We start from the raw sequence: 18023 nt of genomic DNA, 5'->3' as shown, positions 1-18023 counted from the left end.
GGAAGTCACATTAAAGCGACTAAGTACGTTTATTAATTTCTTTCATTTCTTAGCAAAAATTAAATAAATATTTTAACAAATTATGCCACACTAAATAAACAATTTTATTCGATTTTATTTCCAGTGTGCGGCCAGATAGGGCCTTAAGAAACTAAGGTATTTGCGAAAATATCTCCACAACAACTTAATTGTGTGAACCGGTCATTATCCAATTAGTCAAATGTGTCAGCAGCCTTATTTATATTTACAGTCAGTGTATGTATTACTACATGTACAGTCGACATCACGTTATAACCACCATGGACTTCTAAGTGGCCGTAATAGAGATTAATCTGCTATGACTTACGAAGGCTGATGTCCTGGTTACTGTACACTGTGCTAACGTGATGTCAGAAGCAAAATTTCGATTGACGTTTGGTTTGCGAAAAATATTTGGTTAGCTAATATTATCGGTTATAATGATTAAATAATTTTGTCACTCAAATACTTACTATGTACTTATTTTGGTTACTTTGTAATATGCATTTATATGTTCAATAATTAATATTGAGAATTTATCTGAACATTAAATTCCATGGTCAATCATTGAGGAATGATGTGAGTCAATACAAATACTAAGAATATATCGATAAAATATACTATAAATAACATTTTAAACAAGTGAATCAATGATTGACGACCTCGGTGGCGAAGGGGTAAAGTGCTTGCCTCTGAACCGAGAGGTCCCGGGTTCGATCCCCGGTCGGGTCATGATGGAAAATGATCTTTTCCTGATTAGCCCGGGTCTTGGATCTTTATCTTTTGTTATAAAATATAGTATCGTTGAGTTAGTATCCCATAACACAAGTATAGAACTTACTTTAGGACTAGCTCAATCTGTGTGATTTATCCTAATATATTTATTTATGTATATTTATTGAAATCATACAATTTGAGGCTTACATAATAACCTAATTTTTAACCCCCGACGCAAAAAGAGTGGTGTTATAAGTTAATGTGTTTGTCTATGTATCACGATGAACCGATTTCAAAAATTCTTTCACCATTAGAAAGGTACAATATCCAAGATTAATATAGGCTATATTTAATCTCAAAATTCCCACGGGAGCGAAGCCCCATCTAGTCATTCATAAAATTGACATTGACCACAGTATAGATTTTAAATTCAGATAGTAAGACTTTGTTCAAATCTGAAAAAAGTGCAATAACATCGCGTCCACAGCGATCGAAACGCACTGAAAACCACCACGTCAAAGGAATACATGACTATTATAACGATGAATGTGAATTTTCATGCTCACCTTTTGGCTCGAAAATATATCGAGCGAGAGGTCACATCTCTCCGTGCTATTCTTGCACTCCCTCAAAGCTGTTCTGGCCACGTCGTATCTGGTCTTCTGAAGGTCAAACTTGGCTTTGATGAAGTTCGTCTGCACCTCGTTCTCCGAGTTGAATACAAAGAAGTAGTAACCATTGGCTGGCACTCTGCAAACAAATTCTATGATATAAATTCTGTTTATATAGATAGGGCTTAAGCTACCGCCGTATCTATCATACGGGGCCCCCGGTCCGGGGCCCTTAATATGTGTTAGCAAATGTTAGGAAAATGTTATATATATATATACAATGTCACTTAATCTCGTGCTTCTCGGGAAAAAACTGTCATACGTGCTCATAGAAATTTCCCTTCATTGCCAGGTTCAACCGTTTATATCATAATGCGTCGTATCACTTTTATATGATCAAGACAAATCAAGACAAAACTTCACCGCAGCGTTTTATTCAAAGACTTAAATTAACAAAATGTACGCTTTATATTTCGATAAAGCTGGCTATGAATACAGATTTTTCAAACAAAAACAACTTGGAATCAACGTTTAGGTATAAATCAGACTCGGGTTAAACAAATTGACTCGGTTAAACATTACATCACCACGACGAGTAACGATTAAATGTATGAAACTGAAACATCATTAAAAATAGACTTGACCGTCTTAACTATTTAGTATTCTAAGACGGTGCCGTCAACGTAGCTGTCATTAATTAAGGTTGAGAATTTATATCTTAACATTGATCTCCACGGTCGATCCTTTAGGAATGATGTCAGTCAATATAAACTAAGTAAGTACCTAGTTATATAAAACTAGATGTTGCCCGGGGCTTCGCTCCCATGGGATTTTTGAGAAAAAGTACTATAGCAATCTTGGATAATGTGTAACCTTTCTAATGGTGAAAGAATTTTTGAATTCGGTTCGGTACCATCGGAGATTACCTACCCGTACAAACTCACAAAGTGATAAACTCACAAACGCTTACCTCTTTATAGTAATAGTATAGATAAACCATACGTATCATTTTAAACCAGTGAATCAACTATTGAAATCTCATGTGAGTGAATCAACAATTGAGACATACCCTATAATCTATTTCAATCGGTCCATTACCTATTGGACTCAATAATTATTCCGCGGATGATAATTATCGATCCCAATCTAATGAAAAAAAAAAGAATTTTCAGTGATATTGAAACTCTTGTACCTCAAGAGGTAAACGAGAGTTTTTAGGTAGGTACCTACAAGACAAGGGTCGAAAGATCTATAAAAATTGATCTTACTTACTGATTCCCGAAAAAATGTACTACGAATGTATCGAATAATAAATACTAATATTATAAAGAGAAAAGATTTGTATTTTCGTTTTTTTGTATGTAATGGATAAAGACATAAAACTACTGGTCCGATTTTGATGAAATTTGGCACAGAGAGACGAAACCTTCTGGAGTAACATAGGCAACGATTTATCATGGTTTTACCCGAGCGAAGCCGGGACAGATCTCTAGTATTTTATATGAAGATTTTTGCCCACGGGAACAGTTATTTTTCCGGGATGAAAGGTACCCTATATCCTTCTCCATACTTCAAACCACATGTATGCAAAATTTCAAGAAAATTGGTTGTGTAGAAAGAGCGTGAAAAGGTAACAAACAAACAAATTTACTTTCGCATTTATAATATTAGTTACGATTAGGATTGAGTCATTCAAGTTTCTGAGGCGAATCTTGTAGGTTAAAGGGGATTAGACCTTTCTATAAAACAAAGTACCTATCAAAACTGTACCCTTCAATTTACGACCCTGTATGATATCAATTCTATTGTACTTACCGCATCTACTGCTTAGAATATTGTGTTTTAACTAAGAATCGATCATTACGATATTTGCTATGGCAATTTGATTAGGCTGATTTCAACCAGAAAATAAATGATTAGATTTATCTTAGAACTATTTTTTTTTCTGATGCAACTTCGCCGTTTTCTCACGGGACTTGTTTTTCCGGGATGAAGGTACTATATGACTATTTCCGTATACTTAGCTACATTTGCGTAAAATTTAAATAACATTGATTTTGTTTTAATACCAACTCCACTGTCGCCGAACTCGGACGCATGCCGACGCGAATACGTGAGCATTACGATTATTTTTGATTATTATGCGTTACTTAGTATACCGATTCCTTCAAAGTTTGGCAATGTATACCGATTCCTTCAAAGTTTGGCAAACTGTTCGACGACAGTGTGGAGCTGGCATAACAATCAATCAAACACACTTTCCTATTTTTAATTTTTGTTGAGTGTTTACCTCACTTGGGTGTATATGACTACTTTAGTCGTTACATGACTTAAAATATAACTGACACTAATATTATGCCGGTAATATTTGGGTTAAATAAAAGCTATCATAAAATACGCAATATGATTATGCGTTCGCGTCGGCATATGTCCGACATCGGCCTTCGTGCCTACATAGCATTAAATACTCAATAACAAATAAAGTACCTGTTAATTAAGGATTTTCCTTACCTGTAAGTCAAGGCGTTAGATCGAGCAGCCCTGTTAGTTTGTTCATCCGATCCATCGTCAGTACAACTGGCAGAGGGAGTCAACGGCAGGTTTAATATCAGTCCGTCGCATTCTAGCAACGCCTCCTCGCTGCTGGAGAATGATGACCAGTATTCAGAGTTAGACATGTCGAAGTCTGTTGTCTCGTTCACTTGCTCGTGGTGTTCTGCATAACCATCTGGCTGGAGGAGGCCCTGGCAATATGGTAATTACAGTATTTTTAAAGATATTTTTTGATGGTTAGCACGAAAACTGGAAAATAATAAATAAGCTGCACGTTATGAGAAGGGAGATGGAACATTGTAAGAAGAGTAATAGATATACAATTGAATGGGAAAAAAAGCTGAGGGAGGAAGAGATGGATGGAGTGCGTCAGGCAGGATGTGGGTAAAAACGAAGTAACTGTCGTTAACCTTAACATCCCAAAGGGAGAAGTGAAGGAGGCGGCCATGCAGTAATGACCCCACATAAAGCGGGAGAAGGATTGGCGTATGATGTTTTATGGCGGATGATCCTGGTGTCTGTTAACATCTAACCATCATAACAACAACCAATACAAGCATCTGAGAAACACCCAAAAATACATAGTACTTAAATTTGGTATATAAATAAATATCGTCTGTTTTGTTAAGTTGAACATGTCTAAGGCTTTTAGGTAAAATAGAATGTTGTGTGTACAGACCTCTTCAGCAGCGTAGTCTCTGGCTTCATCGTCTTCATTGAATGACTTCTCCAGTTCAATCTGACCCAGCATCAGTTCCCTCTTAGCGCGAGCAGTGTCGCGGGCATCACGACGTTTTTCTGTAACAGGAACGTTATTTTTTATTATTTAGAGCCATCAGGTGTCCCAATGATGGGCAACGGACTTCTACCATACTTTCCAAATAATTCACCATGAGTACTGCCTGTAATAGTACCCCAAAGTAAGCTCGCGACTTGCGTTATGTATTAACATATAACAATAAACAAACGTTGTACAAAATGTAATTTTTGCCACAAGCTTTTATTGCTTGCATTCAACGTGTAACAAAAATTCGAATTGAGAAACTTGTTCGTGCATTAAACCGTTGAGAATGTCCTCGTTAGGAGGCGATCCTGGATGCACCATCACACATTTAGTTTGAATTCCCATGGATCATAAAAATGCATGGCCATTTAAACTAAATTTGTATATTTTAATAGACACGTTTAATTTAACTTACGTTGTCTCTGGTACCTCGTCTTTTCCTCGTCTATGGCTTCCACGAGCACCTGTCTCAGATGATCCAGCTCTTCACTGCTGCCAGCTATCTTGGACATGATATCAGGTTTAGGCCCCGTATCTGTAGACTGAAAAAGTTTGAAGGATTCATTGAATTTCTTAGTATACTATTTTTTTATTAGCACAGCCGACCTATCACAGGTCCAGCATCAATTCCCAACACTGCTCCAGACAATGAACAAATTGAATTGTAAATGAAAATACTCGTCACTAGTAATCTTTAAAGTCATATCAGAAGCCTTAACGTGAGAATAATGGAATCTGACACCAGTGTGAGCAATAACACACTCGATACGAATGGAAATACGTTTGATTTATCGGCGGAAGTGTCGACTATAGTTTCGTTCTTACTAAGTACAGGCGTATTTTAATTACCACAGTAAATTATCGCGTTAGTTTAAATCTAATTAACAGATTGAATGATTACCTCTTGATATTCCACCCCCATGGTGTCATGCAATCGAACAAGCACTCGCTTCCCCCTATCTCCTAAAACCTTCAGCCTCCTTAGCACATCTTCGAAAACTTCTCTTGAATTGGGTTCTTCAGTGATTGGTTTCTGTTGAATTGTGAATTATTGAGTGTCATACACTTTCCTCAATAATCTCGGATGAGGACAAGATATTGGCGTGCATTGCTAGATGCCTACATTGAGTATTGGTTGACAATGGGCTGAAGTAGAAGAAAATAGAGAAATGAATGTTTGACGACCTCGTTGGCGCAGTGGTAAAGTGCTTGCCTCTGAACCGAGAGGTCCCGGGATCGATCCCCGGTCGGGTCATGATGGAAAGTGATATTTTTCTGATTGGCCCGGGTCTTGGATGTTTATCTTTTGTTATAAAATATAGTATCGTTGAGTTAGTATCCGAAAACACAAGTCTCGAATTTCGGGGCTAGCTGAATCTGTGGGATTTGTCCTAATATATTTATTTCATTCAAATGGATACCGGTTCCGATTTTCTTTAATGAAATTGTCTATGTGTCCGTATTGTCTGTGCTCTATGTAACTGAATATACTGCCAAAATTTACCATGTACAAGTAAAATTACTGTATTAAGTAAAATTTCTTTATTGAAGGAAAACTATTTTAAAGTTTGCCTTTAAATTGGTTTCGTGATTACTTTAAAACCGTTAATAACGTTTTTAAGAGGTGAAAGTTACTGGGAATTGAGCTTAAGGCCCTATGTACGCGCAACCTAAATGCTAGTGTACGCATGGCGCCTTAATTAGTTATGATTTAAGCTAATTTTAACGGATTTGCGCGCCATAAAAGTTTCATAATTATCCCATTACAAGTACATTGTCAAGAGGATATATATATTATCTTCGCATCATATTTTATCAAATGACATACTCTACTATTGACTTATATAAATTAATCTAAAACGACTATGTATCCGAGATAAAATAATTGTAGGAATATTCCATTAAGACATTAGTATTTAAACAATGTACATTTTAATCAAAAGAAATAGGTATTCAATTAGATTAAAATGTACATTGTCAAATAGACAAACTAAAATATGCTGATTAGATTGTTGAAATTTATGCAAACATAATACGCGAATCTTTTACATATTCTGGAATTTTTTCTCAACAATGTTTGTTGCATAAATATTGTTAGATAATGACATTGTAATATCAACATCACAATGCAATTAAGGTTGAGTTGCGCCAGTGAAACTTTAAACCAAGTTTTGCGACTTTTAGGACAAATTGCGCATTAAACGCTTTTCTACGCAGGTTCAAGTTAACGCCAAAGTTGACTGGTGAGACTCACTAATTGTCAACATGTTTATTATGTAAGTACGACATTTGTACACAACATATTATGAAGTACATATCATAGGCATGGGTTTGTTATGTAAAGTCAACATCCTGCTAATATTATAAATGCGAAAGTTTGTCAGGATGTATGTGTGTGTGTGTGTGCACCCGCATATATATGTACTATTAACTCTTTCACGCATAATGTACGGACGGATTATTATGAAATTTGGTACACGGATATAACCTGGCATTACTCTTTATCCTGAAATCCCCACGGGAGCGAAGCCCCGGGGCGCAGCTAGTAGATATATATTTCTTCGCCCAAGTACATACAACAGATATACAGATCAGTTTTAATATATGGAGATATGTGTTGATATATGAAAAGCACATGAAAAAAAGTAAGTTTCTCATTTGAAATCATATTATGTTTACCGTTAATCGAATTCGATGTGTCATTATGTTTCAATATCACTATTCTAAATATTGACATTGATGCAATTATCCATAATTGAGTGGTTTAGATAGCAATTGCATTTTATGATTTAATTCAACATTCTTTGAAGGTTTTATTGTGCATATTTTATTTAATCTTATGGCGAAAGAATATGCTATGAATATATCATTAAAAGTTTTAGAAATACGTCACATTAATTTCACTGGTCAATCAGAAAATGATGACGCTTAAAGTTAAAGTTAAATTCTTTGCTCATTTCAAGCAAAAATGTGTGAAACATTATTTTTGTGTAGATATATTGATAATGGTTTTTGATTTTGTGGCTTTATGTATATATGTTACTGTAAAAGCCCGTATACAGGTAAATCTTAGGTATTTTCTGAAAATCTTAGGATTTACCGGCATGGGTTGGTAAATGTAAGGATTTATAAATATTTGACGATTTTTTTCGGGCTTTTGCCATTAGAATTTAGTATATTTTTTTTGGTTTTGCTACTGACGGCAAGTAAATATTGGTTTTGGGAACAAAACAATGAGTAATTCTTATTAATCATTTATTTTTCAGTCAAAATCTTACATATTTGTATGTAGGTATCATAATTATGAGAGTAATTAATGAACTAAGTAATTAGTCAAATCCTTACCTATATTTTCATTTGGTAAGTATTTTTATTTATAAATGTTTCTATATTTTGAAGGTAAGATTATGGTGGTAAAAGTTAGAATCGCAAAATTTTTCGGACTTTTACCATTAAGAGTTTGTAAATCTTAGGTTTTACTGGAATATATAAGTATTTACCGTAGTTTGTGCTTTTACAGTAACATATACATATCGTATATATATATATATATATATATTGACGAATATTCGTGTAAGTAGGATAATTTTTTGTGGTAGCAGCCTATGTCTCTCTCATCCATGCCAAAAACTTGGTACACGGATAATTAGGTAACTATCTTTCATGTTTCAATGTTGACATAAAAGTGTATGTACTTTGTTCAATCGTGGACTTACTTCAGTTGTAAACTTCGTAGCAATGAGTTTTAGACCATCAGTAGCAGATTCCACTTCTTTATTAATATTTTTAGTTATTTCCTCGTCATTGATAACAGTTGTAGGTTCAATCTTATCTGTATGTGAATTTCCTGATGCTTCCATTGTACTTGTTGGTATAACCGTAGTTACTTTAGTTTCAATAATATCTGTTGTTTGATTGTCAGAATTTGTGTCTATTTCACTATTTTTACCATCAATATCTGAAAACAACGAAGTGATTGATGAAATTAAATCGCACAAATTGATGTGTCATCAGTAGTTTTAACGATAAGTTAATAATTTAAATTATGTATCAGTTATCGAAGTTACCAAATATGCTATGTTTAAGTTGCTAGTATGTCACAAGTTTTTAAGTACTCTACTGCTAAAAACTACGTTAGATCTTTCACTAGTGTAATGGAGTATACATGACCAGATCTAATGATGTACATTAATGGCCAGCATGGATAATTCGGGCTTTTTCTTATAGACTAGCAACATGTGACACCTAACGTAAAATTAATAAAATCACTAGTGTCATAAAATAGTCATATCAAACGGAAAATAAAATCGTCACCTAAAAACATCCTTATAAAAATTTGAAGATTTGGCTGTGATTTTGCAACTAGACGCCAATCGGAATGCAGTTGTTGTCCATCAGCTGCCTTAGTTCGTTTAACATCCATGACAAGATATTGAATGTTCATATTCTGAGGCGGGACCTGACGACTTTCAGATTTATTAACTTTATATATACTACCTATATACCTTTAAAGCTCAAAAATCTTCTCTCATCCTTATCGACATTGGTGTCCCTGTGCCTGTGGAGGGCTGGCAGCGACATCAGGTGGTCGGGAGGCCGGTAGTACTTCAACGACTCCTGTTTAGCTGCTTCTCTGATTGCGTGGAGACGTTCTAGGATCTCACGGAGCTCCTAAGGAAGAAGATGTATTTTGTCAAATTTAGAGCATTTGTTTTAGAAATTATTAAAACTATATGTTCAGCCACTGAGCGACAGAGTAGCTACGTCCGAATTAAAAGGGTAAGTGCGCATTTAATACTTGTATCAAGCAATTAATAATGGCTAGAAGGAACGATGGAAGGTGGAGTAAAGCTGTAACTGAATGGCACTCTAGAATTTGAAAACGGAGCTTAGGGCATCCGGCAGCTAGATGGGACGACGATATAAAGTTAAACAACTGAATAAGGATGGCCCAGGACAAAGATGGTTGGCGTGGACGGAAGGACTATACCCAGCAGTGGGTCACGGAGGGCTGCGGATAAAGAAGAGAAATGAAACGGAACAGTTTAAATTTTGTTAGAGCAAACATTACCTTAGGATCATGATCAGTAACGTCTATTGTCGGAACATTGTCTGGAGATGTGATGTTGTCTATATTGTTTGGGTCGTGGAAGCTGACACCGGCTTTGTGCCTCTTCATGGCATCTGAAAACATCAGGAAATATGAATGAGGAGCTATGAATGACTAGATTGATTTGATAGATATTTAATATGTATTTATATCTATTTTATGTACTTTTTGTTATTGTTATATATATTTATGTATTTATTTATTTAGATTTTACTTTTCCTAAGTATATTTGTTTATTTTCTTACAATTTATAGTCTTCTCTGTTCATGTTGTACGCTAGTACTTCTGACTAGCCTGCTACTGTATACACGTCCTCTCAACCTATCGCCGGTTGACTGTAAGAGATCCCTACGTGGGATAAGTCCGCCGTTGTACAATGTATCTTGTATTAATTTTGATTAATGTACTCATTTTCGTGCAATAAAGTTATTACAAACAAACAAACAAGAATTTCCCATATTTATCTGTTATTTTAATTTCTCCACATTTATACTGAATTTCACGCTGTATTTAATCAGCATGATTTTTCACAACTATACTGCAAAGAACATCATTTGCGGTCATGATAATTATAGGTTCGATATTATATATTTTTATAGATTTTATCGCCTAGTAAACAAAAGAATTCATTCACACTAATATTGTAAAGAGAAAAGATAATAAAATAAGATAATACACTCAAAAACGACTGGGCCGAGTTTGATGAACTTCGGCACAGAGATAGGCTAGTTAGCTAATTTCAAGACTGACATATTACTTTTTATTGCCGAGCCGCCGCCAGTCATTACATAAAGTGATAAATGAGACATCATTTGAACAAAACCTACTTCATTAACGATATAACACGGTCCCTTGTTACTTTATCAATTGTGTGTTTTATCGTGTCAGTTATTATTAATATTTATATCAAAGACTGGTTTGTTTCTAGTATTAAACTGATAAGTATCTATTGATAACGTAATGTCGACACGTGTCTGCTGCTGCTTCTTCAAAATTTATCAGCACATTTGCATTTAATATGGTCTTCACTGTTATTGATTGTTACTCTATTAATCACTAGTAGAAACATAAAAATACACCTAAAAGCTCCGCAGGAATCACACTATCTATTGGTGAAAACCGCATGAAAATTAGTGAGTCAGTTTTTTAATTTAACGCGAACAGACAGAACACAGTCGCGGCAGAGGATTTTGCTTCATAATATGTATGGATAATGATTAAATAACGATTTTGGTGTGTGGTTCCACCCTAAAATAGGTCCATTTCATATCCTATCGTCGATGTCGTTCGACACGACTAAGGTACACTTAGCCTACGCAGTGGAAACAATAGCATTCCCAAGGGGACGTTAGACAAGCTGGTTGCAAAATCATAGTATGTATCTTCAATAGTGTAATGTTATTTTTTACGCTGACTACTGGCCTGGAGATACATTCTTAGCTGTCAAGAACAAACAAACAAAAATCAACAAATAAATTTTGAAGAATTGGCTATGCTATTATAACCGGCCTGCCTGACTGATGTCAACCCTCTTCGAGGATGGTAATGTTGCCTTTTAACTGTTAAGGCATGTGTCTCTTAGTCGCTTTGTAGGACGAGAGGATTTGCAGTGGTCCTATTTTAAACCGGAACCACTCGCCGCACACATACTCTCAGATCAGATCGTTATCCCGGTTTCTCCTTCAGCCGTTGAGCGTCACAGCTTTGTCGGTAGCTAACATAAATCATCACAAGTTAGTCAGATTGTTGATAACTTGTTATAAAAAGATAAGTTTTAAACATGATAAGACATTTATCAGTCTTTGGAGAAAAGGTTGCGGTGAAGTTTGTTGCACCGCTTCTTCTTCACCTTCGCATTAGAAGTCAGCGGTAGACTTAGTTTAAGTATTTTTTTTGACGTCAATAAGTGATGTTTATCATTGTGAATTGAATAATGAATTTTGAATATGAATTTGAAATATGTTACCTGGTTGATTAGCTTTCCCATCAACCTTATTCAGCTGCTGTATCTTCTCCATCAGCTCCACGTTGCTGATTAACCCGAGCTTGTTGGCTTCCATCAGTTCGTCCAACTCTTCAGAGGAATCGTCTCCGATGTACGCGCAGTCTTTCAGGTGTTTATACCCTTTGATCATGATGAGGGAAGCGCCAGGCCATCTATTATTAAAACAAAAATATTTATTTACAAGCTTTTGGTCGCGGCTTCGCCCGCGTTGTCTCGTGTGTCCGTGCGTAACTTATATCTCGGGTTCTAAGCAACGCACCGCGATGAAACCTATATCAGATTTTAAGTTAGACCATTAGTTATATAACTGTGAAAGCGCATCAAATTATATTTGGTAGTTTTTGCGTGATGTGCTACCAAACAAACAACCAAACAGATAAAAATTTGCCATAGTCCGTTCAATAGATAACCCTGTTAATAATAAAAACGTTATTCTCTGATTAACCTCGGAATAGTTATTCTTTGTATTGTCTCGTTCTTTCAATAGTCAAATACTGAAAAGAGAGAGAGGGACAAAACAAAGAAAAACTTTCTTCTTTATTCGTATTCCTTATGTCTTAGGGTCGTGGTCATTGCGTGGTATTAAACACACACACCAACTTTCTTGGCACTGTAATGGAGTGGTTTTCTATTGCCTTCTCCATTTCACACACAAGTTAATAATTATCAACCAGTGTGCAGGCTTCCTCACGATGTTTTCCTTCACCGGAAGCAAGTGGTGATCGATGAAAACTACTACACATGAGTTAGATTGGTATACAAATTCATGTGGCACGAGTAGGATACGAACCTGGGACCTTTTGATCCACAGGCGTCTTGACAATTACACCACCACCACTGCAAAAGAAAAACCACTTCAAGGCTAATCATATAATTAAATGTTGTTGTTAGAGTGTGTTTGCATTGCTCAGTCGTGTTATGTTGTAGCTGCGTCGTGCTCCGTTGTTTTGTACGTCGTAACTTCATATCATTTCTAAGTTTTTCTGAGTTGATCCGTCGACGGATATTAACGCAGCGCGACCGAGAAATTCTCACGGGAGCGAAGCTCCGGGCAACATCTTGTTTATGATACAAAACATATTTTGTAAAAAGCTGTCAGTACAGACCTAACGCAAGTAGACACAGTCACGCTGGACCCCTTCAGCAGATAAAATCCCCAGTATTCTTTCATGTCGTCTTCTAGTTCCAGCTTCCTCGTCATGGACACGGGGACCAGCTCCTGACTGAACTCCGGGGGACCTGGGACCACGAACGCGTTAAATGTTGCATTGGACTTCACCACTTGTCTCTGGGAGAAGAAGAAATTTATTGGTTAATGATCTTGATACATAAATTATTTTTTCGAGTGTGTATATTCTCTATAAATTTTGGAAAGTGAAGAAATAAATGTGAATAGGTATAACACGGTCACAAAAGACAATTCTAAAGGTGAATTGGGATTGGCTCCTAACGAGGGAACTCCTCATCGGTTTATCGCAACGACATTATTTATCGTCCGTTGTAATAAATAAAAGCTTATGTCAAAAATTACATTTGTGTAAGAAAATATTATGATATTTTGACATAAATCCTTATCAATATATCTAGCCAAACTTTCAGAAATATTTATCTATAATCTATACATACATAATCCTTACATATTATAAAATAAAGTCCTCTACCGCGTCTGTCTGTCTGTTGACGATAAACTCGATTTTCATGCATTTATCACCATTAGATAGAATGATTCCTGAGGAAGGGTAGGGGTATAATTTATTATGTTTTTACACGAGCGAAGCCGGGAAGGGCCGCTTTTATATAATAAAACTGTATGTTTGTAATATTTATATGCCTGTATGTTTGTTCGCACATCGCGTAAAATCTACTAAATGGAATTGGATGCAGTTGCATAGCGAATGGTCTAACTTAAAATCTGGTATAGGTTATATCGCGATACGTTGCTCAGAACCCGAGATATTGACAATAATAAATTATGCGCAAACGCATGAAGTAAGCGCGTGCGAAGCCACGGGCAAAAGCTACTCGTAGTATCTAATAATAAAACATCTGTACATAATCTGTCAAGTTGTATGTCGATATGATTAGGTAATATATAGTCATCATGACTTTTGCAAATATAAATTATCGAGTAGAATCGTGCATAAAAAATTATTGCCTCGATAAATTATATTTATATAAAATTTTATTTGCTCTAAGCTCTAATTTTGAGTCACACATAATTCTGTTATATAAAAATATAAATAGGTGTGACATTATTATTTATTTAACTCACTTATTATATAGATAATACAAATTGTATTGTATTTTAGTCAATATGGAAATTTTTACGACGTATCTACCTGTGAAAATCTTTATTGAAAGATTTTAGTACGATTTTCTTTAAGTAGTATCCTTTTAAAATTGTTTTAAATATATTTTGTTTTACATAGATAATGTCTATAACTATTATGTATTTTTATAATAAATAATAAATATATTAGGACAAATCACACAGATCGAGCTAGCCCCAAAGTAAGTTCGAGACTTGTGTTATGGGATACTAACTCAACGATACTATATTTTATACCAAATACATATATAGATAAACATCCAAGACCCGGGCCAATCAGAAAAAGATCATTTTCCATCATGACCCGACCGGGGATCGAACCCGGGACCTCTCGGTTCAGAGGCAAGCACTTCACCACTGCGCCACCGAGGTCGTCATGATTATGGTCCTTGAAGAGGCTTGCGTGGGGATATTATTCTTATCCTTACATATTAAAAAATAAAGTGCTCTACCGCGTTTGTCTGTCTGTTTATTCGCGATAAACTCAAAAACCACTGCACGGATTTTCATGCGGTTTTCACCAATAAATAGTGTGATGATTACTGAGGAAGGTATTGGTGTATAATTTATTATGCTTTTATATGAGTGAAGCTGGGACGGCCCACTGGTATTATTATAAAAAAAGGCAAGTTTATAAGAAATACGTCTTTTTTTTTTTACTACAAAATATTTGAAAATTAATTTCACGCAAAATGTATAGGGCAGGCTTCGATGAAATTTGGTACACGGGTAAAGAACAGCATATACGACACATTTTATACTGAATATGTCAAAGGAGTGAACCCCGCGGCGTAGCTAGTATGTTACTAAATTCGTTGCTTATATATTTATTTATATATATTTGCAATAAAAAATGTCTACAAGCCTTATAATATACAGATAAAAAAACTCAAGATATCAGGCGCTATCGGTCGTCGGTTCATATCAAATACTATAGCTATAGTTCGCTCGTGTAAACAATTTAAATGTATTGTAATGTACCAGTCTAGTTAGGCTAGTACATTACAATACATTTAAATTATCCTATATTAAAAATAAAATAAATAAATAAAAAAATCTTTATTTCGAGCATCCAGGACTCATATAAAAAAAAAAAAAAATGTTAGTAGTATACAAAGAAGCTTCTAATCTAGTGTTAGTAACAAATGTATATTATCATATGATAAAAAAGAATGTATTCTAGGCCAAACCCGTTCATCCTAGACGTGTGTATATTTAGAAGAAACTCAATACCTACTGGGTCGATTTTGATGAAATTTGGCATAGAGATTAGAGATTTGACGACCTCGGTGGCGCAGTGGTAAAGTGCTTGCCCAAAACCGAGAGGTCCCGGGTTCGAACCCCGGTCGGGTCATGACCCGATCGGGGTCATTTTCCCTCATGATGGAAAATGATCTTTTTCTGATTGGCCCGGGTCTTGGATGTTTATATGTATTTGGGTCGTTCTTCTTTTTAACCTACAATTTGAAAAAAAAATTGCATAGTTTTGAAAAAAAATATATATTGCATACACGTCTTCATATACATATATTTTATTAGACGACTTTCTACTCTATCAGAAAAAGTTATTGGCCGCGAAGATTACAGATTTTTGTAGGATTTTCATGACTTTTAAGAAAGAATCGACTCAAAAAGTTACACTTCCGTCACGAAATCTTTTATTTTATTCTATTAACTGCTCTTCGTTAAATAACTTTTACTTTTGTAAAACATAAATTAACCAAAATGAACTTTTAAAAAAACATATTAATATTATATATTTGTATTTATAAATATATTTTATTGATTTTCAAATACCACTCTGTCACATTTACTGCTGATATAAAGTAAGTTTTTGTTGTAAATAAAATTTTAGTATTATTTACAAATAAATACGCATTGCACAGATGGCAATTTCATAAAATATTGTAAATAAAAAAACTCCAATGTTGCACTAGTTATAACTAAATATATATACGACCAAAACAATTTTCCTAACAGGAGACAACATTGTGACAGAGTAGTAACTTATGTGACGGAGTTGTTATTCTAGGGGATACCAAACTCTCTTTTGCAATAGTTTGCAATAAAACACATTTATTTTTATAGAATCATTTATTTTTATAAATCTTAATCAGTCTTCAACATTATCATATAATATAATAAGGTGAGATCAAACTTAAACAATTAATGAAATCACATTTGAGATGAGAGCTTCTTAGAGTCGTGAGAGCCTCTCAAAAGTAATTAGTAATTTGGTAAATTAAATGACTATCCATTCTAAACTAAATAAAAAATCCAGTCTAACTTGACAACAAATTTAAATTCGCAAAAAATAAAACATTCATCATAACAATAGCTTAATAATTAATCAGTCATTTTTCGAATACTGATAGTGGCTCTTCGAATTGGAAAAATTGTCTCTTCCCCTTTTTAATGACATTTGGAGCCGGTAAGACTAATCAAATCATCAAAAGGAACATCCGATATGTCATTCTCCACTAATTTAAACAGCCTTCCACTGTCATCAACTGATTTTAGGAACATTACCATGACTTCGCCTTCTTCATCGACAACACTTTGCTACTCCAGCGTAAGTGTACTGAATGTTCCGCGAGCTACGTACTTTAACCAATACATAAACTCCGTCTTTTATATTCATTGGATGAATATCTTCAGGCTGGAGCGTTTGATAAGAAGTACCACAGACGGCAGTTTGATCAGCTAGATCGTTTTTCGTTTTAAGCGTGGCTAAAGGTTGATCTTCATCGGATGATTCATCTGGGCCATATACAGTATCGAAAATACTTTTACGGGACATCCTAATTGTATTTGTAATATCTGCGAGCATCAAACCTTCCTTATCGTGAATTACAGCATCTTCTTTTTCATTAGATAAAAACTCGTCCACAGTATTTTGTTGTTCTTGGATTTCAGGCAGAGGTCGATAAGTTTTAGGAGCATGGCAAGAACAGAATTGATCACAAAAGCAGCTTAATACCCTATGATTTAAGATTCCACGATTTTCTGTGAACATTTGGTGGACCTGCATTGTTCCTTTTAGGGGCACAATGTTACTAGGAATCGTTGCTGCTACCTTTTCGATGTCTTCGCCTGTCACCATGAACAGTATAATTTTGTTGGCATCTTTGAGCGCGGAAAAGAATTGGAACACATCTGCAATATCGTTTCCTCTAGCAACTATGGCATCAGCTTGCCGTTTGATTGTCCCTCCAATACCATCAGCAGCTCCTTTCCCATACCCTGATTCAAAAAAGTTCCAGGATATTTTACGAAATCCGTATTCTTCGAAAAACCTATGTATCTCTTCCATCTACAGTAGGTGGCTTCACATAAAATGGCCTATGTTTAGTGAAGTAGCATTTGAGGCCACTATTTTCTTTCAAGAACGTTTTATACAGGTTTTTCATGGAGTCCAATAAAAATCTTTTCTGTGCTTTCTTTTTTTGTAAGTAACAGTTTCCTTCCAATTTTTTTCTCTAACTGTTTTATTTTTTCTTGAAACTTAACATTATCTCTGTATAACTTTGTTCTATCTCTTTTCATTTTTTTTTTCCACTGGAACTGCGCATTGATACTTCAGAAAGAGTCGGTGTTGCACATGGAGTTACTCTTGGACTTTCTGGTATTGGTGATGGAGCCGGTGTATTCAAAAGTACCTCTTCAAGTATCTTTTTCTTCTCCCTTCTTTTTTTATTAGCTTCTTGCCATCTTCGCTTTTGAATTCGATGTTCTCGCTCGCTCATATCAGCCACTAACTTTTTTCGAGCATGGTATCTTTCTAAATCTTTGCGCTTTACTTCAGCTACTTTCTCAGGGTCATTATTTCGTTTCGCGCGACAAATCCGTTGTCTTTCTGCTGCTGTTAATGGCTTTTGTTTCACCATGATGTTATC

General features: G+C 35.2%; 1 protein-coding gene across 8 annotated transcripts in view; it reads right to left on the bottom strand.

The window, feature by feature from the left end:
- The window catches only part of LOC128680765 (uncharacterized), a 32666-nt gene that overhangs the window by 6194 nt on the left and 8449 nt on the right, over positions 1-18023 (bottom strand). For 7 of the 8 annotated variants that reach the window (XM_053764152.2, XM_053764149.2, XM_053764154.2 and 4 more), the window contains 10 exons: positions 12905-13086; positions 11760-11950; positions 9755-9867; positions 9189-9354; positions 8400-8641; positions 5585-5716; positions 5099-5225; positions 4579-4697; positions 3858-4090; positions 1302-1485 (listed from right to left, as the gene is read on the bottom strand). In XM_053764152.2, the coding sequence (XP_053620127.1) occupies positions 1302-1485; positions 3858-4090; positions 4579-4697; positions 5099-5225; positions 5585-5716; positions 8400-8641; positions 9189-9354; positions 9755-9867; positions 11760-11950; positions 12905-13086 (1689 nt within the window). Of the gene's footprint in view, positions 1-1301; positions 1486-3857; positions 4091-4578; positions 4698-5098; positions 5226-5584; positions 5717-8399; positions 8642-9188; positions 9355-9754; positions 9868-11759; positions 11951-12588; positions 12684-12904; positions 13087-18023 lie in introns of those variants that run through there. The other variant, XM_053764155.1, reaches the window with a different exon arrangement.

The sequence above is a fragment of the Plodia interpunctella genome, chromosome 25 (genome assembly GCF_027563975.2).
Source record: "Plodia interpunctella isolate USDA-ARS_2022_Savannah chromosome 25, ilPloInte3.2, whole genome shotgun sequence".
In the NCBI taxonomy this organism is placed as follows: Eukaryota; Metazoa; Arthropoda; class Insecta; order Lepidoptera; family Pyralidae; genus Plodia; species Plodia interpunctella.
The sequence above is the reverse complement of the archived record's forward strand: the minus strand, read 5'-3'. Positions and strand labels throughout refer to the sequence as shown.